At 40.4% G+C, this 26,603-nt stretch overlaps 1 protein-coding gene across 1 annotated transcript; it reads left to right on the top strand.

Annotated features, from left to right (window-relative positions):
• Positions 1-7,134: 7,134 nt before the first annotated feature.
• Positions 7,135-22,379, top strand: tac1 (tachykinin precursor 1). The gene is made up of 5 exons (XM_055662312.1): positions 7,135-8,782; positions 10,139-10,241; positions 17,603-17,626; positions 21,695-21,748; positions 21,868-22,379. Exons 1-5 carry the CDS (start codon positions 8,663-8,665, stop codon positions 21,912-21,914), a joined length of 348 nt encoding a protein of 115 aa, XP_055518287.1. The 5' UTR covers positions 7,135-8,662; the 3' UTR covers positions 21,915-22,379.
• Positions 22,380-26,603: the final 4,224 nt, after the last annotated feature.

Raw genomic sequence — 26,603 nt, 5'->3', positions numbered from 1 at the left:
TGGCACTACAATTCTAGAACTTCATGAGTAGACCACTCGTATGGATCCTCCTGGTGTTCGATCAAGCTCAGATTTCAAAGTTTTACTCAGTTTTGCATTGCTGAATAAATTTCAGGATAACCTTTTCCTCCTTCGGGTGCATGGCAATCAGGAACGGGAGAATCATCTCATGACCCATGTCAATAGAATTATTCTATGACCTTGGCTTGCATGCCTTTTTAACACAATTTCCTGCTGGAATTCCAGAATGGCAAAATAGAAACATAGAAACATAGAAATTTGGTGCAGGAGTAGGCCATTCGGCCCTTCGAGCCTGCACCATTCGCCATTCAATATGATCATGGCTGATCATCCAACTCAGTATCCCGTACCTGCCTTCTCTCCATACCCCCTGATCCCCTTAGCCACAAGGGCCACATCTAACTCCCTCTTAAAAATAGCCAAGAACTGGCCTCAACTACCCTCTGTGGCAGAGAGTTCCAGAGATTCACCACTCTCTGCGTGAAAAAATAGTTGACATCATCTCGGTTTTAAAGGATTTCAGAATAATTGCCTTAGGCTGAGACCCTGGAAAAGATTGAAAATGAGGTCCTTATTGAACCTTACCATCACCTCACTACGTTTAGATCACGTGGATACTTATAAACTGAATTAATTTAAATGTTTGCAAATAACTAAAGTAACTCTGGTGTCAAGGGAAAAAATACAAAGTGTTGGAGTGACTCAGCAGGTCAGGTAACATCTCTGGAATGAATGGATAGGTGACATTTTGGATTGGGACCTTCAGAATAATTGCAGTAGGGAGAGAAAGCTGGAAAAGATGTGAGGTCAGAGCAAAGCCTGGCAAATGATAGGGTGTGTAAGAAAGAACAAAAGATATTGTTTAAATAAGAAGGTAGACACAAAATGAAACGGAGCAACTCAGCGGACAGGCAGCATCTCTTTATTTAGAATAATGGGTGATGTTTGGGTCGAAACCCTTGTGGCTAAGGGGACGGGGGGCATTGAGAGGCAAATACGGGATAATGGCCAGTTGGATGAGAAGAAGACAAAATGGTGGCGGATAAGGAGAAGGGAAGAATGAAACGTCAAGCCAGAGACCTAAGGTTCTATCTTTCTATGTTTATATAGCCTCTTTCTTCTTTTCATCTCCGTGTCTTCCAGTGATGCTTACAAGGTTACTCCAGCACTTGTTTTTATGTAAATCAGCATCTCCAGTTCCTTGTGTCTACGTTGGTGTCAAGGGATTGAGTGGTGTTTGCTAGTAACCATTTTTGTGTAGATATTCCCACGAATGGATGTTCCTTGTGTACAGCTGGGATGATGGAAGGAATCGGACCAGTAGTATCAGTTGGAAACATGTTTCTCCACATACGCTCCCTGACCTGCTGAACATTTCCAACATTTTCTGCTTTTACATTTCTTTTTCAGATTTTCAGCATTTGGATTTCAATTAAGTTAAATGTGGCGTCTAACCACTCATGCCTTTGTATTCATAATGCAAGGCTGCATACACACAGTGATTACTTAATTAAATAATGCTTTGAAATCTTCTGGATCAACTTTGTTCTGAAACCTGAAAGCATTTCTAATTCCGTTCCTCGGATTTAATGTCTATTAGCTTCGAGTTAAGCAAAATATGAATTTTTTAATTATTATTCCTGTATTCAAATCTCTCTCCAGCTTCAACACCCTACAACGATCTTCACCATCTGTGCCATGCCCCTCGTCTTCTAGCTTCCCATTTCTGAAGTCAATGATTAGTTCCTTGGTTTTGTTGACCTTGACTGAGGGGTTGTTGTTAAAAGAAAGTCTCAACAAGGTGTTCTATCTCTCTCCTGTGCATTGATTCATCACCAGCTGTGATTAGGCTATCAGCAGTGATGACATTGGCACATTTGTAAATAAAGCAGTGAGTTAAACATGCAGCTTTGAGGTGCACCTCTGTTGACGATCAGTGTTTAGGAGATCCGCATGGATTGAGATCTACCAATGAGGAAGTCCAGCATCCAGTTGCAAAGGAAGATACCGAGGCCCGGGTCTTGGAAGTTAGTAATGAGTTTAGAGTGGATGATTGAGCTGTAGTCAATGAATAGCAACCTGAAGTATGTATTCTCGTTACCCAGAGAGTCCAGAGCAGAGTTGAAAGCCAGTGAGACAGCATCTGTTTTCGATCTGAACAGAACAATAGGCCAAGTGAAGTAGATCCAGGTCATTTTTGAGTCTGAAACAAACTATCCCACTGAAACATATATGATTTTTAAAAAAGCCAAATATTTGGAAGAGTGGTAAAAGTCATGGGAAGACAGAGGGAAATGGAGTGTACGCCAGAGCCTGGATGATTGTTTAAGAAAATTAAGCCATAAATTATAACAATAATTGGAGGAATTCCCAGTATCAGATCAAGTGCCCCGCTGGTTTTACATCAAGTCAAGTCAAGTCAAGTCAAGTTTATTTATCACATACACATACGAGATGTGCAGTGAAATGAAAGTGGCAATGCTCACGGACTTTTGTGCAAAAAGACAAACAATCTATAAACACATTCAAAACACACATATACCTTTACATAATAAATAATGGAAGGAAAAACGTTAGTCCCTGGTGAGATAGGCATTTACAGTCCGAATGGCCTCTGGGAAGAAACTCCTTCTCAACCTCTGTTCTCACCGCATGGCAACGGAGGCGTTTGCCTGACCGTAGCAGCTGGAACAGTCCCTTGCAGGGGTGGAAGGGGTCTCTCATGATATTGTTGGCTCTGGAGTTGCACCTCCTGATGTATAGTTCCTGCAGGGGGGCAAGTGAAGTTCCCATAGTGCGTTTGGCCGAACGCACTACTCTCTGCAGAGCCTTCTTGTCCTTGGCAGAGCAATTCCCAAACCAGATGGTAATGTTCCCGGACAAGATGCTTTCCATCGCAGCTGCGTAGAAGCACTGGAGGATCCTCGGAGACACTCTGAATTTCCTCAATTGCCTGAGGTGATAAAGGCGCTGCCTTGCCTTACTCATGAGTGCTGAGGCGTGTGATGCCCATGTCATATCCTCGGAGATGTGGACTCCCAGATATTTAAAACAGTTCACCCTTGTAGGGGTTTTGCCTTTCCCTTTATTTCCCTTCGGGCCCAACTGCCCAAGTTATTCTCTCCCTTGTCGGAGGGTCAAACGGCCACCACTCCACTCGAGCGGTTTCCAAGAGAGAGAATATAACAAAAGGGATTCCCCTAGGTTCTAGACCTCGGAATTATGGTGGGATATGATAAAAGGTTGAATTGACCAGAGTGTGCTGATGAGGGAAAACAGAAACCAAGATGGACTCAAAGCAAGTCTAAAATTTACAGGCTTTATTAAACAATGAGAAATCGAATCTCACCAACACTACATAATACCTGGCTAAACTTATGCTTTAAACTAAGACTATGGGTGGAAAACTATCGGGCACGTCGTAAAACTTACTTGACACAATTTTATCCCCCTTTATCTTCTTAACCTCTATCCTATTTCGGGAATTTCACCAGGTCACTGGGGTACTTACAGTTGGGCTCACGAGCTGTCCAGCAGAGCAGAAAGAGAGAGAGAGTTCTGGCTTGACTTCTGTTTTATACCTGAGCTTCCTTTGAAACCCCCCAGGTGGTCCTCTGGATAAAAGGGTTCTTTTGATGATACCCAGTTTCGATCTGGCATGAACAATAGGCTTCCAATGATAAGAGGTTTGCTGATGTCATGATCCCTCAGCCTGATTTTTATCCCATCGCCTGGACGGGCTCCTATTGTCTCGATGGATGGATCATCCAAGATGGTGATTGAGCTTGGGCTGGCCTGTTTACCACCGTCTGCTGAGGCTTGGTTCCTTCCTTTGTGTATCCAAGATAATCTCGTTATCTCCGTCTCAGCCTTTCCTGTCCACCCCAATTCGCACAGTTGTTTGATGCCCAAGTCCACAGGCCAGACAGATTTGTGGATTGGGGGTTTTTCCGTTGCAGCCAGCAAATTTGTCTTTTTAAAATGTCCATGTCCTTATCCGAGTTCTTCCATGATTTTGGAGGATTTGCCCCAATAACTTACACCCTATCCACAGGATCCCCATTTATCCTCAATGGAGTGTACGTCCTCGGATGATGTGCCTTCCTAAAGTCCATGATCAGCTCCTTCATTTTTTTGATGTTCAAAAGGAGGCTGTTATCCTGGCACCAGAGTGCTAGATCAGCCACCTCCTCCGGTAGGCCTTCTCATCGTTGTCTGAGATCAGACATAACGGAAAAGTAATGGAAAGATAGTTTTCTTTTCATGAATTTCACGTTAGGAGGCCTACTTATTCTTTGTTTGCTTTTAATACTTAAATTATTTTGCCAATGTTAACAATTTTGCAAAAGTAACGTTTAAAATCGGGAATCTGTGCATGACTTTTAGCTAATGTCTTCCTTTATTATTGACCACTACAAGAAAATTAATAAAGAGAGATTAATTAATTAACTCAGAAATGTACATATAAACGATTATTTGCCATAAACGCAAGGAAAGAGAACATTTCATCCTCAGACCAAATCTTGTCGTTTGTACTTTTCTAATATTGCCAGTAACTGCAAATAGAGTGCCTCCGTGATGGATTCTTAGAGCAGCTTGTACTGGAACCTACCAGAGAGAAGGCAATTCTGGATTTAGTGTTGTCTAATGAATCAGATTTAATAAGGGAATTCAAGGTAAAGGAACTGCTAGGAGGTATTTACCATAATATGATTAGTTTTAATCTGCAATTTGAGAGGGAGAATTTTAAATCAGAAGTGTCAGTGTTGCAATGGAACAAAGGGGACTATGAAGGCATGGGAGAGGAGCTAGCCAAGGTCGACTGGAAAAGGATCCTAGCAGGAATGATGGTGGAACAGCAATGGCAGGAATTTCTGGGCATAATCCAGAAGATGCAGGATCATTTTGTTCCAAAGAGGAAGAAAGATTCCAAAGGGTGTAAGAGGCAACATTGGCTGACAAGGGAAGTTAAGGATGAAATAAAACCAAAAGAAAAGGTGTATAACATAGCAAATAGTAGTCGGAAGCCAGAGGATTAGGAAACTTTCAAAGGACAACAGAAGGTAACAAAAAGGGCAATACGGGGTGAAAAGATGAAATATGAGGGTAAGCTGGCTAAGAATATAAAGAAGGATAGTAAAAGCTTTAGGTATGTGAAGAGAAAATGATTAGTAAAGACAAATGTGGGTACCATGAAGGCAGAAACAGGTGAAATTATTTTGGGGAACAAGGAAATGGCAGAACAGGTACTTTGGTCCTGTCTACACTAAGGAAGACACAAACAATCTCCCAGATGTACTAGAGGACACAGGATCTAGGGAAACATTAGCAACCCTCAAATCCACAGGAACTGATCCTGAATCTATAGAACATTGGAAAATGATCGCCAATGCGTCCACGATTCTTGAGGCACTTCCTTAAGTACCCTGGGGTGCAGACCATCAGACCCTGGGGATTTATCAGCCTTCAGTCCCATCAGTCTACCCAACACCATTTCCTGCCTAATGTGAATTTCCTTCAGTTCCTCCGTCACCCTAGATTCTCTGGCCACTAATACATCAGGGAAATTGTTTGTGTCTTCCTTAGTGAAGACAGATCTAAAGTACCTGTTCAACTCGTCTGCCATTTCCTTGTTCCCCATAATAAATGCATCTGTTTCAGTCTTCAAGGGTCCAACTTTAGTCATAACTATTTTTTTCCTCTTCACATATCTAAAAAAGCTTTTACTATCCTCCTTTATATTCTTACCTTCGTACCTCATCTTTTCTGCCCGTATTGCCTTTTTAGTTATCTTCAACCTTGGCCTGGATAGAGAATTGTCTGGCAGACAGGAAACTTCTTCTTCTTCTTTCATGTGGCGTGCACAGCCTAAAGTTGTAGGACAACATGTTCTATTTGATCTTCTGTTTGTGCACGTCGAGTTGATTGCATTAGTCGAAACAGGGTGGACCACGTGAAGGTTGCAATCTTCCACCCCGCAGACAGGAAACAAAGAGTAGGAATAAACTGGTCCCTGTCAGAATGGCAGGCAGTGGCGAGTGGAATGTCGCAAGGCTCAGTGCTGGGGCTGCAACTATTTACCATATATATTAATGATTTAGATGATGGGATTAAAAAGAAACACTAGCAAATTTGCAGATGACACAATGCTGGGTGGCAGTGAACTTCGAAGAGGATGCTAGGAGGTTGCGGGGTGACTTGGATAGGTTGAGTGAGTGGGCAGATGCATGGCAGATGTAATGTAGATAAATGTGAGGTTATCCACTTTGGCGGCAAGAACAAGGAGGCAGATTATTATCTCAATGGTGTCAGATTAGGAAAAAGGAAAGTGCAACAAGACCTGGGTGTCCTTGTACACCAGTCACTGAAAGTAAACATGCAGGTACAGCAGGCAGTGAAGAAAGCTGATGGCATGTTGGCCTTCATAACAAGAGGATTTGAGAATAGGAGTAAATAGGTCCTTCTGCAGTTGTACAGGGCCCTGGTGAGACCACACCAGGGCATTGTGTACAGTGTTGGTCTCTTAATTTGAGGAAGGACGTCCTTGCTATTGAGGCAGTGCAGCGTAGGTTCACGAGGTTAATCCACAGGATGGCGGGACTGTCATATGAGGAAAGATTGGAAATACTGGGTTTTTATTCACTGGAATTTAGAAGGGAATCTTATATAAACTTACAAAATTCTTAAGGGGTTGGACAGGCTAGATGCAGGAAGATTGTTCCCGATGTTGGGGAAGTCCAGGACAAGGGGTCACAGTTTAAGGATAAAGGGGAAATCCTTTAGGACCGAGATGAGAAAAAACATTTTTCACACAGAGAGTGGTAAATCTCTGGAACTCTCTGCCACAGAAGGTAGTTGAGGCCAGTTCATTGGCTATATTTAAGAGGGAGTTAGATGTGGCCCTTGTGGCTAAAGGGATCAGTGGGTATGGAGAGAAGGCAGGTACAGAATACTGAGTTGGATGATCATATTGAATTGCGGTGCAGTCTCGAAGGGCCGAATGGCCTACTCCTGCACCTATTTTCTATGTTTCTATGATCTTATAGAAACGTATACAATTATAAAAGGACTGGACAAGCTAGAATTCCCAATGTTGGGGGAGTCCAGAACCAGGGGCCACAGTCTAAGAATAAAGGGGAGGCCATTTAAAACTGATACCAGAGAAACCTTTTTCACCCGGAGAGTTGTGAATTTGTGGAATTCTCTGCCACAGAAGTAGAGGCCAATTCACTGGATGGATTTAAAAGAGGGTTAGTTAGAGCTCTAGGGACGAGCGGAATCAAGGGATATGGGGAGAAGGCAGGCACGGGTTGCTGATTGAGGATGATCAGCCACGATCACAATGAATGGCGGTGCGGGCTCGAAGGGCCAAATGACCTCCTCCTGCACCTATTTTCTATGTTTCCATGAATATCCACACTCATTAGCTGCAGTTAATCTGATGTATTAAATACGTTTTTGCGTTGAGGTTTTTTATTTTGTACATCCTCAAGAATTTAACCTCGGCAATTGACATACAATAATATTCTGTCAAGGGTATTGGCACACGTAATGCATAAATCCGAAGTGTCATGTTGTGAATGGAGTTAAGAACCGTTTTAAGTATAGCGTTTCTCAAGTATAAAATAACTACTGAAAAATATGAACCCCACGACAAATTCATGCAATAAATTGAACGCTGTCTCAGGAAATTAACAGTAAATGCAAATCATTGTGCAAATTCGTGAATATGTTAATAACACGATGTGTGTGTTATTCGGTACTGTAGTTATTCAAACATTTAATTTATAAGACACATATGTCGAGATTGCAGTTCAATTGCAGTTTATTTCCTTAATTCAGCGACTTGCATACACATTGCCACACGGAAAATCAGGCACGTCGTATTTTACATTTTCATTTATTTCAAAAAATAGTTTTTATTGTTACATCTGTTTGTTCAAAATGCTTCCTTCTTTTCGGCAATTGAATCACTGTTATTAAAAGGAGGAATCATTAAATGATCGACCCCGTGCCATCAGCTTCACGGAATCGAAGTAATATGAGAATACTGACGTCGGCCTGGGCATGTTTTCACATTATTACTCATATCTGAGAAATGAGTTAAGTATTCAGACTGGAGGAAATTATAGACCTTGACATTTCTGCACTCAGAGATTGATTCTTTAATTTACTTCGTCAGACTGGGGGAAGATTCGTTCACCTTCGATGCCCTGGAGGGCGATGTTCGAACCAGTGAAGTACCTGCACTGTATCGACCTCGCCTCGCTCCGGGATATAAATTGCACAGCAGTCAACTGGACTTCCATTCCAAGGCTCTGGATCGCCAAGGTTCACACTGCGTCTTGACGAAGACCATCCTTGCCCTCCTCCCCATCAGAGGGAGCAGCATCTGCAGTTTATGCCCGTGTAGTCAGCAGCGACTCCGAGCCGGTGGGGGGGAAGGATCTCGACGATTTCCGGGATCGGACGGAAAAGCACGAGTTGGACCGGGGCCAGCTGGTGGACACCCTGACACCAGCGGAGAGAGCGCATTGACATTCCTACTGCCACCACTTGAACTGTCGCTACTTGTGCTCCGCGACTACACCTTCTCACAGCCGGAGCCCCGTCGCAGGCACCATCCGCTCCCGTGTACAAGATGAGGAGCCACCGGTTGCTCGCACTGACTGCAGTCCTCCTGATTCTGACAGAAGTCTTTTGCCAAGAGATTTCTCCAAATGAAGACACATCACATTTGATTGCCAACAATCACAGCCAGGTAATGTTCGAAGTCACTAAAATTCAAATTAACATTTGTTCTGTTGTTTCCAGCAACCCGCTCGTATTTATAGTCTTTAGAGACTCGTGATGTGTAATAGCCATTTGTAGGACCAGTTTTGAAAACAGTTTTGTGTTTATATGCAACAAAATATGGTCCAAAAATCTTCTGCCACCGGCGAATTGTCAACGATTCGCAAAACACCCTAATTGCTGTGGGGAAGCACTGTGGTTTCATCAATATTGGGCGGTAGCTGAATCTTACGGGATTTTACGAAGACGGATCTCTCGCTGGATACTTGGGAGGGACACTCAGACTTTGGATAAAATTGTAAGCGGTCAAATCGCCTTTTGGAATAAAATTTCCAAGTGCATGAAGGCAGTGCTTGGCAAAACCCAATTCATTTTCCCTTAGCGAGTAGGCATTCCCAGTTGGGTACCCGAGCATAGAGTATATAACAGTACACCCTTACATTATCATTTGGCCACATTCTGTCAAACAATTTTTTAAAGTCCTACATCAGCCCAGCATTGCATCTTGGCTGCAACACATTAATATTAAGTGAAATAACGTAAGTAGCAACACGTAGCAACGATGGAACCTCGTCCCCGTAGATAAATAAGACAGTGATGTATGTTTTGGGAAAAGAGGGGCTATATTTAAATTTGGCAGAGATTAATCATCGGGGAGTTTAAAATGTTAAATATAAATAGATGTAAAATCGCAATGATTGAAAATCAATTATATCAGAACAACACGGTGCAAATAATCTTCATGGAAGCATCGGACTTTCCCAGCACACAAATAACCTGCCGAACTTGGAAATCTGAAATAAGTACAGAAAGGGCTGGAAATTCGGTCAGTCAGCACCCATGGAGAAGCAGGAGCTAACCTCCTGGGTCTTTTCATCAGAACCCGTTTATTAGAATTATTCTCAGACCATCTCTGATCAAATCAATGTGACGATAATTCATTGTAGGTTTTATTCCATTTAAGTGTAGTTATGCTGTAAAAGACGGGCAGTACCCTAAAGGTTGTTTTCACTGTAACGTCAATGCCGGCATAATGATTGCCCGAAAAAGCAGCGCTTGGAGATGAACCAAGTGGCACAGAGCCTGGACCGAGGGGGATCCTCTTTGGAGATGCCGCATTGTAATGTGGTGTCCTGAGGTAACACCTTTGAAACCAGAGACTAGGATCATAGAGCGGATGATGGGGTTAAATGTGATCATTTTCGTTTACCCTGCCTTACTTGGTACTCAGCAACAGACAGTCTGTTTCAGCGCTAAAGGTGGCATTCCAGTGCGTCCTGACAACTGATTTAAACCCGTGCTCTCCAATGTTATTTTATTTCAGGAGAAGCGACTGAAAGCGAACTCTGTCAGGGAACTCCTGCGCCGAATGACCAGAAAACCGCGACCAGCGCAGTTCTATGCCTTAATGGGAAGGCGATCACTAGGTAAAGCAGTTTTTTGTGAATTTGCCTCCAGCAATGTTTCAGCGGTGGCTACCCATCTGTCATTAATGTCAACCTAAAAACCCCAAAACATTTCAATGCCATACAATGCATAGAAATCAGATTTTCTATGCAACATAAATTTACCAGATGTCACAGCAAGGCGATTATAACAAAAAAGAGAACGGTTCGCGCCTTACATTATCGACCGGGTATATTAAACAATTCATTATTGATCTGCTTATATATTTGAACATTGTATTTTTCAAAGTCAATCAAATTGTCAAATATGTTGGTACATGTAAAATTAAACAGTTGGACGGAACTCAGCGGGTCAGGTAGGCAGCATCTGTTGAGGCATTGGACGAAGACGTTTCGGTTGCGGACCCTCGTTCAGATGCAGCGACAAGTGTTTCAGAGGGCTGTTTAATTACACTTTCTGGACTATTGTTATAGACACGGAAGATAGACATAAAAGCCGGAGTAACTCAGTGGGTCAGACAGCATGTCTGGAGAAAAGGAATAGGTGACGTTTCGAGTCGAGACCCTTCTTTAGACTATCTGACGCGCTGAGCTACTCCAGCATTTTATGTCGATTTCGGTATAAACCAGCATTTGCTGTTCCTTTCTACACGTTGTTACAGATACCATTGTTAAAGAAATATAGATGTGTGGGAAGAAACTGCAGATGCTGGTTTACACTACACACAAGATCCCGGAGTAACTCAGCGGGACAGGCAGCATCTCTGAAGAGATGGAATGGGTGATGCTTCGGGACGACTGTGAAGAAGGGTCTCGACCCGAAACGTCAGCTATTCCTTCTCTCCAGGGATGCCCATCATGGTATAGTCTTTAACTAATGTCAAGTACCTGTATTCCAATCCAAGCGCTATTCTTGCTGTGTCTATTCTATCAATTCAAATCACCATCTTTATTGTGTTTGGTTGTGCGTTGTTAGTAATACCGAATCAAATGGTCAACTTTAGAAGTAAATATACGCCATTGGGGAGAAATCCTTTTTTTGTTATTACATTAATGGAATCATGATGTTTCAAGATTTTGGAATTGAGAATTGCACATGAAGTATGATCTGCAGTCTAACAAGTGATGCACAACCCATTGCCTTTGTGGCAAATACCTAATCCTCCTTTCCGTCGTGTTTTTTTATGGCTGCAAATACAGAATCCTCAGAAGGGCAGTGTTTTGTACAACTGGGTGCGAGTTGACACCTCGTGATGCAGTTGCTATTGGCTCTTCCTCTGTGCACCGTCAAGAGACCAACAACGGCGTGTTTTTGTACCAATATGCAATTAGACGCTCTTATGAGCTACACATTACAAGTCATGGCATATCTCTGGAACAAACACATATGTTAATATATAGCCATTCGATCGATACCGTCAAAAGTAACATCACACAGCTTACACAACGTTTGCTCATTTTAGTGATTTACCACAGAAGAAACATTCGCAAATAATTCCACCTTTTAGTTATTTTGAGCGGGAGCACCACAATAATAAACTATGACTCAACATCATTAAGACTGTTTGATCATCTTGTCAGCTGGGGGTGGTGTGATGCGGGAGGAACGTAGTCAGAAAACAACAAAGCTTAATGAGCTGTTTTGTTAAAGGAATAGAACTCATAATAGCGTCATTTTCCACTCAGTTGCCTATGCAGAGTCTGCGAGTAAAATAAAACTATTCAAGTGTTCTGTCTTCAGTGGGGCATAGGAACATTGTTTATTATTATAAAATATAAGTATGTTTAGGGAAATTATATTGCAGAACGAAGCCTGTTAGCCAAACATGAGAGACCAATCTTTAAATTGAGTTAACTATACAAGCTGCACAACTTAAAACAATCAAATATAGCCGTTCTGAGGTCTTGACTGTACGTACTAATTCAAACAATGTCCTTTCCATTTATCTTATACTCTTTTCAAATAAATATTCAACATATTATATTTTACCTTAGTATCCAGAAATGGTAAATGATTCCATGTTCTAATAATGTTTGTGTGGATTAATTCTTCCAATGCCATCCTTTACATTGTTTATTCATTTACTTATTACCACAAACTATCCTTCACCATCTATTCTATCTGATTTCTCTCATTCTTTGGGAAACCATTCTATTTTTATCCTACTGAAAATAGCTAAATGTTTTAATCCATTACCATTATTATTTGTTCTGAGTAGATTATTCAAATAACCAGAAAACAACGGCATACTTGCATAACTAGACAGATGTGAAGACATTCAACCAAGGCAATAAAGCAATTCCAATACCCCTCCCCTTCCCTCACCACAATTCTGTTTTATATTCATCAGTTAATCTCCATTCATATAGATATACCACCTTAATTTTTATTATTTGAGGCATGGCACCATATTTCCTATGAAAACAATATGCAAAAGTTGCATTGACCTTATTCACTCAATAATTTCTTCAAAATATTCATCTCTTTTAGCTCTGTAATAGGTGAATGTGCTGATTGACTTCGATGATCTCATGTGATTTTACATGTAGATAATTGATCGGCTGCCAAGCTGAGCAATAGATCACCACATCAGAATAAATGTTTTATGTGCCAGGTGATAAACCTAAGTTATACGTCTAGCTGTTTGATCATGCTGCCTACCAGTAAAGGGTATCTGGCCCCTTGAGCCTTTTCCATATTCAAAGTTTTTCATTATATATTGGAACACGCGACAATAATAAACCAATACCAATACCGATTTGGATCATGGATGATACTGTGCTCAAGACCACTTTCTGACGATGCCATGTCCCTTTTTTCCCCATCGTGTTTCAAAATCGGTTGAATATGCTCAATAATGGAACCTCAGCAGCCTGAGGTAGGAAATTCCCCACATTTCAGACCAAAATAGCTAAGCCATTCTAGATTAATTCTTGATTCATGCACCCAGGTTCTGTAGTCTCCCTTTATCCTGTCAATTCTTCTGAGAATCTCAAATATCTCTAGGGATTGCCTCTTACCTGGTGTAAATTTCAGCGAGTATGGGCAAGTTTTTCCTCAATCTCTCTTCAAGGGCAATCTTCTCATCCAGGAAGTAGCCTACTATATCCGCACTGCATTGACTTAAAAGTAAATCATTCCTTCTTTTGTTTTAGAGGCTAAAGCCGAAACCTAATATCACTGGTCTTTTCTAAGCAATGACAAGACTTCCTTACTTTTGAACTTCAAGGTCCTAGTCCCTCACCATGTCATTTTCTTTCTTAATTATTTGGTATATCTGTATGTTTTCTTTGTGCATTTCATGAATAAGCACATCAAGATCCCTCTGCTCATTAACATTTCTTTGCTTCTTGCCATTTAAAAAGCATATCATTTTTTCCCCACCAATTTTTTTTAATGTTTAATTTGCCAAATTATTTTTTAATTTGTTTTATCCTCATATTTCCTTGTAAAATCTATGCAACTTTCTCATCTTTTTTAGTATATCCAGTAAATTTGGATGAATTATATGTAGTATATATATTTACATCATTAACGTCAATCATCTAAAAGTAGACAAGACAAAATGCATAAATCTTCCTGAATACCTGTTGTAAAATTTGCCAATTTATAAATAGGAACTCTCACCAGGAACGGGTGTTTTTCTTTCAAAATGTTAAGTACAACTCAAGTTGATGGTTATCGTAAGATCATAAGGAATAGTAGAATTAGGCCATTCGGCCCATCAAGTCTACTCTGCCATTCAATCGTGGCTGATCTATGTCTCCCTCCTAACCCCATTCTCCTGCTTTCTCCCCATAACTTCTGACACCTGTACTAATAAAGAATCTATCTATCTATGCCTTAAAAATATCCATTTACTTGGCCTCCACAGCCTTCTGTGGCAAAGAATTCCACAGATTCACCACCCTCTGAATAAAGACATTTCTCGTCATCTTCTTCCTAAAGTAATGTCCCACAAGTGGAAATATCCTCTCCACATCCACTCTATCTGAGCCTTTCACTATTAAATGGTTCAATGGTCCTTTATTGTCATGTGTACCATTTAAGGTACAGTGAATTTTGATTTACCAGACTGTCAAGCCAGAAAAAAGCAACAAGATACACAACTACATAAAAGTTAACATAAACATCCACCACAGCGGCTCCTCACATTCCTCACAGTGATGAAAGGCAATTAAGTCTTATCTTATTTCCTCCTTATTCTCCAGTGGATGGGGCAGTCGAATCATTTGCAGTCGGGGCGATCGAAGCTCCCGCAGCCGTCAATCGAAACTCCCGCATCGGGGCGATCGAAGGTCCCACATCGGGGCGATCGACGCTCCTGTGATCGGGGCGTCGACGCTCCTGCGGCTTGAAGCTCCTGAAGTCGGTCCGTAACCAAGAGACCACGAGCTCCATGTTGTTAAGACCGCAGGCTCCCGCAGTTGGAGCTCCCGAGGTCGATTCCTAACAAAGGGACCACCAGCTCCACGATGTTAAGTCCCAAAATTGATCCCCAGCAAGAGGCCGTTAGCACCTTGATGTTAGGCCGCAGCGCGGACGGAGATACAATCCGGGAAAAAAACGCTTCTCCGTCGAGGAAAGAGATTTAAAATAGTTTCTAAACTCCAGCGAGTACAGGCCCAGTGTTGACAAACGCTCATCATAGGTTAGCCTATTCATTCCTGGGGTAATTCTTGTAAAGTCAAGTCAAGTCAAGTCAAGTTTATTTGTCACATACACATATGAGATGTGCAGTGAAATGAAAAGTGGCAATGCTCACGGACTTTGTGCAAAAACAAACAAACAAACAAACAAACAAACTACAGACAGAATGGAACAGAATCACATATTCACATATTACATATTGTGGGAGGAAAGAAAAAGGAAAAAAAAAGCAATTAAAAAAAAACAGTAGAATGGTACAGTAAAGTTAGTCCCTGGTGAGAGAAGAGTTTACAGTCCTAATGGCTTCTGGGAAGAAACTCCTTCTCAACCTCTCCGTTCTCACTTCATGGCAACAGAGGCGTTTGCCTGACCGTAGCAGCTGGAACAGTCCATTGCAGGGGTCTCCCATGATCTTATTGGCTCTGGAGTTGCACCTCCTGATGTATAGTTCCTGCAGAGGGGCGTGCAGTTCCCATAGTGCGTTCGACCGAACGCACTACTCTCTGCAGAGCCTTCTTGTCCTGACAGAGCAGTTCCCAAACCAAATCGTGATATTTCCGGACAAGATGCTTTCCACAGCCGATGAATAGAAGCACTGGAGGATCCTCAGAGACGCTCAATTGCCTAAGGTGGTAAAAGCGCTGCCTTGCCTTACTCAAGAGTGCTGCAGCGTGTAATGTCCATGTCATATTCTCAGAGATGTGGACTCCCAGGTATTTAAAACAGCTCACCCTATCCACAGTATCCCCATTTATCCTCAATGGTGTGTACGTCCTCGGATGATGTGCCCTCCTAAAGTCCACGATCAGCTCCTTAGTTTTTTTGATGTTCAAGAGGAGGCTGTTGTCCTGACACCAGTGCCAGATCAGCCACCTCCTCCCAGTAGGCCTTCTCATTGTTGTCTGAGATCAGGTACACCACCACAGTGTCATCAGCAAACTTGATTATCGAGTTGGAGCTGAACCTAGCCACACAAACAAGCTGGATGACCTCAGGGTGAGGGTCAGATTCCAGCGGGACATAAGGGACTGCAACATCCTCTGCCTGACCGATGTATGGCTGACCTCGCTGATTCCGAATCAGGTAATCTGCTCAAACCTCCTCTGGATGGTCTCCAGAGGCAGCACATGCGTCCTCAGATATGGTGCCGAAATTGCTCATAATATTCCAAACGCGGCCTTACCAGCACCTTATAGAGCCTCAACATGTATATAATGTAATGTTATGTAACTTCAGTTACCGTAAGTCAAATAATCAAAGTCTGAAGAAGGGTTTTGGCCCGAAACGTTGCCTATTTCCTTCGCTGCACCCGCTGAGTTTCTCCAGCTTTTTTGTGTACCTAAAATCAAAGAGGTGTGCCTTCATAATACTGGCCCAGATCTAGCTGTTAATAATAACAATATTATCAGCAGTTGCCATAAATGTAGTGCATATGTGACAGCAAGTCTTTCATTGGCAAGTATCGAGATAAATATAGAAAGCCATAAGTCATTGTCACAGCATGGAAATAGGCCCATAGGCCCACATTGGTTCGATGTTATTCCTCCATCTCATCCACACCCTGCACATATGGGGCAATTTAGAGATGTCAATTAACCAACAAGCCCTCACATCTTTGGGAGGCAACCAAAGAACAAGAGAATGCCCACGTTAGATGTTACAGCGAGTGCAATCAGTAGTACAAGTCAAGATAATGAATGGGCAACTTCTTTGGCCAAGTTAAATATACTGAATAAAATAGGGACTTATTGTTACATTTTCTGTCAATAAAAACAAAGATTAATTGAATTGATTGAAAGACAAGCCTCGAAATGGGCCCTTCAGCCCATCGAGTCCATGCGACCATCACGATTTCTACGTTATCCTACTTTTGCATTCACTCCCAGGTCTCTGGGAGGGAGCAGTTTTTCCCAAAAGTATATTAAACATATCAGGAGTATATGATTTCCTGGGCGTTTGTATCTCAGTGAAAATTTTTCAGCTGGATAAATTGAAAAACCTTGTTTCTTCAAATTCAGGAGATTCATAGACATCTTATAGATGTTGCTGTAATGGAAGATACACCGGTTTTATAGAATTCTCCTGTGGAAAATTCACAAACTATAGGATTACTGGTGCTCAAGCTGTTTCTTTGCTAATGAGAGCAAAATTCAAGACTAAATACAAACTGGTCATCTTCACATACAAAAGAAATGGCAATTGATATTTAATTTATTAATATACTGTTGCTGCATATAGATAATTCTTAATTGCTGGATTAACCACATTTGTTTAGTTTCTCCATCAGAGAATTGAGTCTGATGTGAATGGGAAATCACTCCATTTATTCGATTTCAGTTTGCGGGGAAATGATTTTGTGCTTCTGTGTGAAATAATTAAAAGAATTACAATAAGTAGATCATATTACATTAGAGTAGTTAAAATTTGTTCTCCAAGGTCTCAGCAATAATAACTTAGTTAAGAGTTATTAAAGTAAAGATATCAAAGTCAGAGTTATTACAGGTAGATTAATTCCAAGATAATGACTCGGGCAACAGTGTTGACAGGAAATAATGAATTGCTTGAGAAATGCTTAAAATCATCTATTATTTATAACCATTAATAAGAGATGCATTATAAGTGCAAATCTATAATTAGCCAAAAAGATCCTTCAGGATCAACTTCTTAATCTAAAACAATGCTTCCTATTTGTTGTAGGTTTGTTGGAAAAGTAATTTTTTTTTTTCCCCAGGGAACAAGCCATTGACTCGCAAAAGTAAGTTTTGAAAAACATGTTAATTACTGAGGACATCGAAATAGATACTGTAAAAAATGTTTTATTTAATTGTAATTTAATGGACTACATTCATTATTAAAGTGTTGTTTTAAATATTTTTTTGGGCCCTTAATTTGTTATGCCATATCCTTGATCTTCAAAAGCGTTTTGAAAGAAATAAAGAAGTTTGCTTAGCACTGAAATAGCACAGGAGTCAGACTATTACATTTCATTGTTCTTATGGAATATACAAATGGCCATTGACAATGTTTTAAGTAATGGTTTATTAATAAACAAATAATCAAACTTGATAGTAGAGGTTACTTTCATTTAAAAGGACAGTGAACTTATTGTAGATAGCTACACAGTACTGTAAAAAATGAAAAAATCCTTGAATTAAATAGTCTTGGTAAAGTAGTTAGATGCATTTGATTTTTGAGGTTCTAAACCAAACCATGTAGAAGAAAAAAAAATGTGTTTGTTTACCTATATCAAAAGCTGTTCCATAGAACATGTAAACGCATCCAATTTATTTGCGCATGTATGGACCTCCCAGTGCTCCTTTTCCAACCTGACCGTTTGGTCTCAGAAATTCGCAAACAGACAAACCTGGTCTCATTTTTCCTTAATATTAATCTAATACAAGTGGAATAATTAATTGGACCATATGTGTTTTAAGGTGATTTACTCTCAAATTTGTGTCCTGACATTGCACCTTCCGCACTCCAACTCCATTCTCACATTCTATCTATAGGCCTCCCACCATTCCCCCCAACACACAGACACACAGACACAGCGTATAGAAAACTCACTAGAGGCATGCAAAGCATTTCAGAACAATTGGTAAATCAATTCTTCATTTCTTTGGTTTTGCTTGTGAAATTGGGGGGGGGGGGTTCTTTGTACAGCATGTTGGTGAGAGTAATATGTGATTTTATGATCAGTGATTTGTTAGAACTGTATTTCCTTAGTTGTACTGTTTTATTTTAGCATTGTACAAAAATGATTGTGAGTTCGATGGAGTGTATTGTGTCACAGATTCACGGAAATGTGCCCTTCAGCCCATAATGTCCATGTCAAACCTGTTGCTCACATTAGGATCTTATCCGTTAGCTGGTTAAGTGTCCTCCTAAATCATGCTTCTAAAATGCAATCATTGTATCTGATTCCCCTACCTTCTCTGACAGTCTTTTCCAGATATCAATCACTTCCTATGTAAAAGTAACTTACTCTACAAATTCCCTTCAAAGCTCCTTCCTCTCTACTTAAAATTGTTCTCTTGTTTTTGATACCCTTGCCATGATGATAAGATTTTGCTTGATTACCTCCCCTCTGCCTCTCATAATCTTATATACCATTACCAGCACACTGCTCACACCTCTTCATTCCATTGATGGCAAATATTTTGCAGAATGGCATCTTAAATAGCAAGTTATGGTTCTTAAATATTCATACAAGTACATTTAGGTGTCATTAAGGTTTTAATCTCCATCACATTTTAGGCAATGAGTTTAAAATGGAAAACATTTTGGCTAAAATAATTGCCCCAACTTCCCTCTAATTCTTCTGCCAATTAATACACATCTACACCAATTATTTTATCACCTGCCTGTCAAATGAGATTGTCCTTTCTGGTTCACCTGACCATGTTTGTCATACTTGTATACGTCTCCAATAAATCTTCCCACAGTCCAAAGAAAACAACCCCAGCTTAATCAGGAGTATACATTTTCAGCCATGTCAACATCCCCCTAAAATCTCCTCTGGACCCTCTCAAATATAACAACACTATTTTTGTAATGTGCTGACTTGAATCATACACTGTACTTTAGCTGTTGTCAAACACGTATCTTATACAATTCCCTTCTTGATACGTTGGGTAATAAAGGAAAGTATCCTATCTGCCTTTTTATACACCCGTCCACCTCTTCCTAATTTCCTTGTTAAGTTCACGTCTGCACAACCTAAACTCCAGACTTTGTGTAGTATTTGTAATAAGCCCTATCCTATCCTGTATGTTCCCCACTGTCCATTGGAGTTTAGATTTGGGAATTACTACCTTCTTAGAGAGAACAGATTTGGTCCAACCCATTGAATATGTAAATAGCTTATTCTAAGCTCCCCCAGCCTAGTTTCAGTCAATAAAATATTGAATCAAGCACTTGAACAACTAAATTTTATTTTGGGTAACACATCACAACACCCCTATACAATACCAAACCACCGCAGGTTCGACCCTTGTATCTGCTTGGCCAAGCCCTTCTAGCCTCGTGCAAGCAGAGACACTCCAAAAGGTCACGCAGTACCAAGTGTTCTTCCAGAAGATTGACACAGGACCTCGTGGGAGCTACCTTTTATAGGTCCCCGTACCTTGAGGGGCTGAACCACATGGAGGTGGTCTCTGTACAGTCATATAACACATATTGATTACGACAGTACATGATTGACAGTTCCCTAACCCAATGACATAGTAACTAATATATTGTATTCGAAAGGAGCTTCTAGAAAGAAGCTAACAAAGATGAATAATGCAACATGTGCCTTGGGATTCAGACAACCCACAAAAAACTATCCAAATAAGGCTTCACAGCATAATTTACACTATGTATATCTGGTTTGCATTGACCCACTCAGTTTCATACATTTTACACCTTATTGAAATACTTCTGCAGATATCCCATTCTTTCCCTGCAGCTTTTATCTGGGTCACAGACAAAATAGCACCATTCAGCAGCTTGTCTCAGTTCTGCAAAGGCACATTTAATGACCAAAATGGCCTAGCAGCACATAAGCCCTAACTCAATTTTAATACCATGGGTGCTCCAATTTAGCCAGGATTAACATTCCTTTCTTTTATCATGAATGATAAACCATCATTTGTGATAACCTAATAATCAGATAATCAGATATACATGGATGACTATTGCATTATCAATCCATCACAACAACAAGATGATGATGATGTCTCTTCCCAGAATCTCATCAAGCTTCCCAAGTTTTTTGTGGGCGTAGCTTCACAATTTCCATCTGATGAGTCTTCACCTCCCGAGTTTTGGTGGGCGCGAATCCCCTCCATCTGTGTTGTTGACCCTTCCATACTCTATCCATAGTTGAACCTATTATTCCAAAGAAAACTTGGAACAAAGCAAGTTACCATTCATGCACTAATGGTTTCCCATACATTCCACCGTACTATTACTATTCTGTCAGTCACATTCCCTTTTTCTATTTACTATCGCTATTCTATCCCATAATATAATCTTTCCTATCCTAGGATCAACACTAATCAGCCCTCTCCGTATTCACACTATGTTCTTCAATGTATATCTGATGATGGTTTCTCATATAAATTTCAGCTTGGTTCAGCCCAGATTTCCCTACAGGCATGACTCTTATTTAAAGCAAACCACGAGGAATGTTTCAATTCAACCAAATTCAGTCTCAGCCTTCAATTTAATATTTTAAATTTGGGGGTTCGTCTCACCTTCTTCATTCCACAGCTTGTGGTCGAGAACACCTCAATCCAATTGCTGTGGAATTCCCAGCTGTTCAAATGTAATCAATTAATTTCCATATTTTGTCAATTTTATTATAAAGCCAATTAAGAATACCGAATCTAAGGGGAACTCAATATCTAAACTTTCAGTCTACTTCATCATTCTATACCATGAATGCGATATGTGAATTTGTTAGAATAATTATTAGAAATAAATGTAATTGCTATGGAATCCAAATATGTCCGAAAACATATTGACAGCCATTATCATATTGAATGACGATGCTGGCTCGAAGGGCCGAATGGCCTATTCCTGCATCTATTTTCTATGTTTCTATGTCAGTAATAATGTAACAGAGAAGTGTATCCAAACTAAAATCAGAAATTCTAGTTCATGTAATGTGATCATCACTCAAGTAGATTATTGCATGCAACTTTTCCGACTATTATTTGGTTAGTCAATGAAAAGAAAATGCATTGTCACTGAGGAGAGAGAACTGAAAGTTTAATGCTAAACACATTGTAGGATCAATAACATAAATTGATAAGCTTATTTGTAATTTGTTTTATAGGACATAAGTTAGAGAGCTTTGTTGGACTCATGGGAAAACGTTCATCAGCGTCTGGTAAGCAATGAGTGAAAAATAAAACTAGCTCGTATTAAATGACATCTTATTGTGTACACTTTTAATCTTTAATCTAATCATCAGGTGATTTTAACAAGTGTGTACTTTTTCATCTGCAGGTTCCCCTCCTGAGTGGGTTATACAAGATTTTATCCAAAGACATTAATAAAACACGAAAGAATAAAATTAATTGGTTGACAGTTATTTTAATTTGCTTGCAGGTGTCAATAATATTGTATCCATCACTGGTGTGAGTTACAGCAAATAGTTGTTATGTCTTCCCCAACAAATGTCATTTTATTGCTATATTAAGAAATATGTAATGTGAACATTGAGATGTTGTCATGAATAAAGGTGTAATAAAAGGATTTTGATAACATTCAGCCGTATCAATGGTAACCGGGGAAATGAATAGCCCCTTAATTGGTGGGCTGTAATTTTGTACTCTCCATGATGAAATAGTCTTATTCATAAAATGATGTGCACCCAAAAGATAAAACTTAAGTCATTTCATTTTTTAACATGCATTGATTGATACAGAAACAAAACTGTTTTCAGTTTCAATACATATCATCAAAATTTGTATTTTAATGTGACTTTATTTTAAAAATAATAAATGTATTTAATGCAAGATGACATTGGTATTTTTATAGCATATGTTTAATTATGTTTGCTGGAACTATGCAACTAACTAAGAACAAAAAGCCAATTCTTCATTCCACTTGCCTTGATGTGGTGACACTCATGACCTCTGGATGTTCCAAGGGAACCATATCTGCTTAATATCATTCTACAGCAATGAATCTAATTTTCCATAATTTCTTTTAATTATTTTCACCTTTTTTTCTCAATCAAAATGTGCATTGGCTACATAAATATAGGATAGAGAACAGTACAGCACAGTAACTGGCCTTTTGGCCCACAATGTCTGTGCCAAATATGATGCCACGATCAACTCTTATCTGCCTGCACATAATCCATATCCCTCCATTCCCTGCATATTCATATGGCCATCCAAAAGTATTTTAAATACCACTATAGGTAACTGCCCACACTATCACCCATTGCAGTATATTCTGGGTACTCAGAATTATGTAAAATAATTTGCCCCACATATCTCCTTCAAACTTTGCCCCTCTCACTTTAAAGCTATGCCCTCTAGTATTTGATTTTTTCATCTTGGGAAAAACATTCTATCTACAATAAACCTCTCATTTTATATATTTCTATCAGGTGTCCCTTCAACAGTGCTTCAGAGTAAATTTGCAAGCAGAACTAGCTTCCAAGTCAGTCCAACCTCTCCCTTTGGGCAGTGCCCACAAATCCAGGCATCATTCTGGTAATGTTCCTCTGCACCCTTTCCAAAACGTGCACATCCTTTCTGTAATGGGGTGACCAAAACTTCACTCAATATTCCAAATGCGAGCTGACCTATAAAGTTGCATTATGACTTCCGGACTATTATACTCCAAGCTCCCACCAATGAAGGCAACACACCATATGTCTTCTATACCACTCTATCTACTTGTGTTACCACTTTCAGGGAGCCATGGACTTGGACCCCAAGATTCAAAAGACCATAAGACATAGTAGCAGAATTAGGCCACGCAACCCATCGAGTCTACTCCACCATTTAATTCTAAGTGATCTACTTTTTCCTCTCAACCCCATTCTCTGGCCTCGTTCTCATAACCTATCACACTCTTACTAATCAAGTACCTCTGCTTTAAAGACACCCGAAGACTTGGCTTCCACAGCTCTGGACAGAAGGAATGGGTGACTTTACGGGTCAAGACCCTTCTTCAGACTGTCTCTCTATTGATTTAGGCAATATTGGCTAGGATACAATATTGAGCTGTGCTGGTCAGCACGGACTCGCTGGGCCGAAGGGCCTGTTGCCGCACTGTATCTCTAAACTAAACTATACATTAGACAGGCTAAAAATCATAGTTGTATTTACCATGTCGAGACCCTAAAACATTTTGCTCTGAACATTTCAATGAAATCTTCCAGTTCTTCTAAACTCCAGGGAATATAAGCCCTATCTGCTTAATTTCTGCTCATACGACAAACCCACTATTCCAGGAATAAATCTTGTGATCCTTTAATTCATGCCCTGAATTGCAAGTTCTTCCTTGATCAGATCTGTATACAAGGGTCGAGATCTGATTTCACCGGTTCTCGTTCATTGCCGTTAGACATTACCACTCCTGCACTCAAATCTTGCCATAATAGCCAACATTGCATAACAATTCCTAATTGTGTGCTATTATTTTTAATGGTGATTACTTTTCATGACTATTTTTTATGATTAATTTTCAGTGTTTTCTGTGCAAAGACATATAGGTCCTTCTTAGCACCAACAGCTTTTGAACCAAAATTTTTACACCTTATATTTTTTTTCTGCCATGCCCTAGCTCATTCACATAGCCTTCCCATATGTCCTTGAAGCTTCTCCTCACAACCCATGCCAGCATCTAACATTGCATCACCATTAACCAGGCATGCGACAGGACCATAAATTTACATAAATTTCACGGCAACTGGAGCAGATAAGAGAGACAGGTTATTTTGCAGCAAGTGAGTCACTTCCTGATGTCCGAAAGCTATTCCATCATCTACAAGGCACAAGTCAGGAACATGATGGTGGGTTGTTAGGCTCGGATGGGTAAGCATGGGACCAAGCCACTGTGTACTGATTATCTATTGATTAACTGTCTTTAATCTACTTGGTGACTGAGCCTTCACAGCCCCACAGTGAAGAAATCCAAAGATTATTCGCATTCTGAGTGAAGAATTTTTGTTCATCACCAGCAGAAGGGACAATCCCTCAAATGTAAAAGGCAATCAGATAAACAAATGTTGTTTATCCCAGATTCCCATTGAAATTACAGAGGTTTGGTAGGATCTGCTAAATTTCTAGATAAAACAGGATAAACCCATGCAGATCAATTGCTGACCAAACAGTCTACTCTCAATCAGAAGCAAAATAATGGAAGATGGAATCAGCAGAGCTAATAAAAAGTGCTTACTGAAACTCACTTTATATTCCACTTGAAATTATTAATTTACTAGACCAATGGATTATTGGGGGTGGCAGCTCAGTCACTCAAGCCTGATGTAGTGGCAGCTCACTCACGACTGGTGGGCTGGCAGTTGGCTCACAGCTGTTCCTTGAAATTCTATTTCAAGCAGGGTGCAAGGCCACCAAATTCAAATGCAGCTTCCTATCATTTCAAGCAGGGTGCAAGGCCACCAAATTCTAGTTCAGTTTCTTGCCACTTCAAGCATGGTGCAAGTCCACCAAACTCAAGTGCAGTTTCCTGCCACATGAAGCAGGGTGCAAGGCCAACAAATTCAAGTGCAGTTTCATGCCACTTCGAGCAGGGTGCAAGGCCACTTAATTCAAGTGTAGTTTCTCACCACTTCAAGCAGGGTGCAAGGCCACCAAATTCAAGTGCAGTTTCATACCACTTCAAGCAGGGTGCAAGGCCATCAAATTCAAGTGCAGTTTCATACCATTTCATGCAGGGTGCTAGGCCACCAAATTCAAGTGCAGTTTCATACCACTTCAAGCAGGGTGCAAGGCCATCAAATTCAAGTGCAGTTTCATACCACTTCAAGCAGGGTGCAAGGCCACCAAATTCAAATGCAGTTTCATACCATTTCATGCAGGGTGCTAGGCCACCAAATTCAAATGCAGTTTGATACCATTTCAAGCAGGTTGAAACCACCAAAAACCACCACACACAAGACACCACATGAAACCACATAACACCACACTCACATTTCAGTAGACATTCAGTGTGTTCATTTGATTCACAGCTCAGACAGAGTTGTGACCTCTCCCTCCCCCATCTTGCCGAGACTAAGCCACACCCACATTTCCAGGTTTTATAATCCCTCCCCCTCTGACCGGAAGGGGTGTGGCCTTTGTGGCGTGATTGACAGGAGAGAGATTTTCAACATTTTTTAAACACTAATAACACTTTGATTTTTCATTGATGGGAAGAATCCTCTGCACCTGAAGAGCGGGGGACTGATTAAGATGGCCAAAAATCACAGCCTTAAGAGGTAGCGTTTTATTTAAAATCAATATAGAGTGCAAACAGGAAGTTGTCAAGTTTAGATTTTTAATCATTTGCCATTTCAAACCAACCACCACCAATAACCATTTGCTGTGCTTTCTTTATTTCAACCAACCACCACCATTGAAACTTACCAAATAATGAAAGGCCTGGATAGAGTGGATCTGGAGAGGATGTTTCCACTTCTGGGAGAGTCTAGGACAAGAATCCATAGACTCTGAATAAATGGATGTACCTTTAGAATGGAGATGAGATGGAATTTCTTGAGTCAATTGGTGGTGAATCTGTGGATGGCTGTGGTGGCCGTCAATGGATATTTTTAAGGCAGAGATTGACAGATTCTTGATTTGTAAAGGTGTCGGGGTTTATGGGGAGAAGGCAGGAGCATAGGGTTGAGTGGGAAAGACAGATAAGCCATGTTTGATGTGCCGAATGACTTAAATCGGCTCCTCTAACATGAACATGAATTTATGAATTAACAGTAGTCATTGGGTAATTTTAAAATGGTGATGCCAGGTTTTAATTAGTAAGGGTGTCAAAGGTTACAGGGAGACGGCAGGAGAATTTGGATTGAGGGAAAGATAGATCAGCTATGATTAAATGGCGGAGTAGACTTGAATGGCTTAATTCTGCTCTTATGACATGAATTTATGAAACCAGTGTGTGGGCAGACAGCCCAGAAATAGCCTCTTTATATTAAAGCCACTGAGCAGACGTTTAGTAATATAGATTGTGTAGGAAAGAACTGCAGATAGACACAAAATGCT

This window comes from Leucoraja erinacea, chromosome 2, assembly GCF_028641065.1.
Source record: "Leucoraja erinacea ecotype New England chromosome 2, Leri_hhj_1, whole genome shotgun sequence".
In the NCBI taxonomy this organism is placed as follows: domain Eukaryota; kingdom Metazoa; phylum Chordata; class Chondrichthyes; order Rajiformes; family Rajidae; genus Leucoraja; species Leucoraja erinaceus.
Note: the sequence above shows the minus strand (reverse complement) of the source record. Positions and strands in the feature narration are given on the sequence as shown.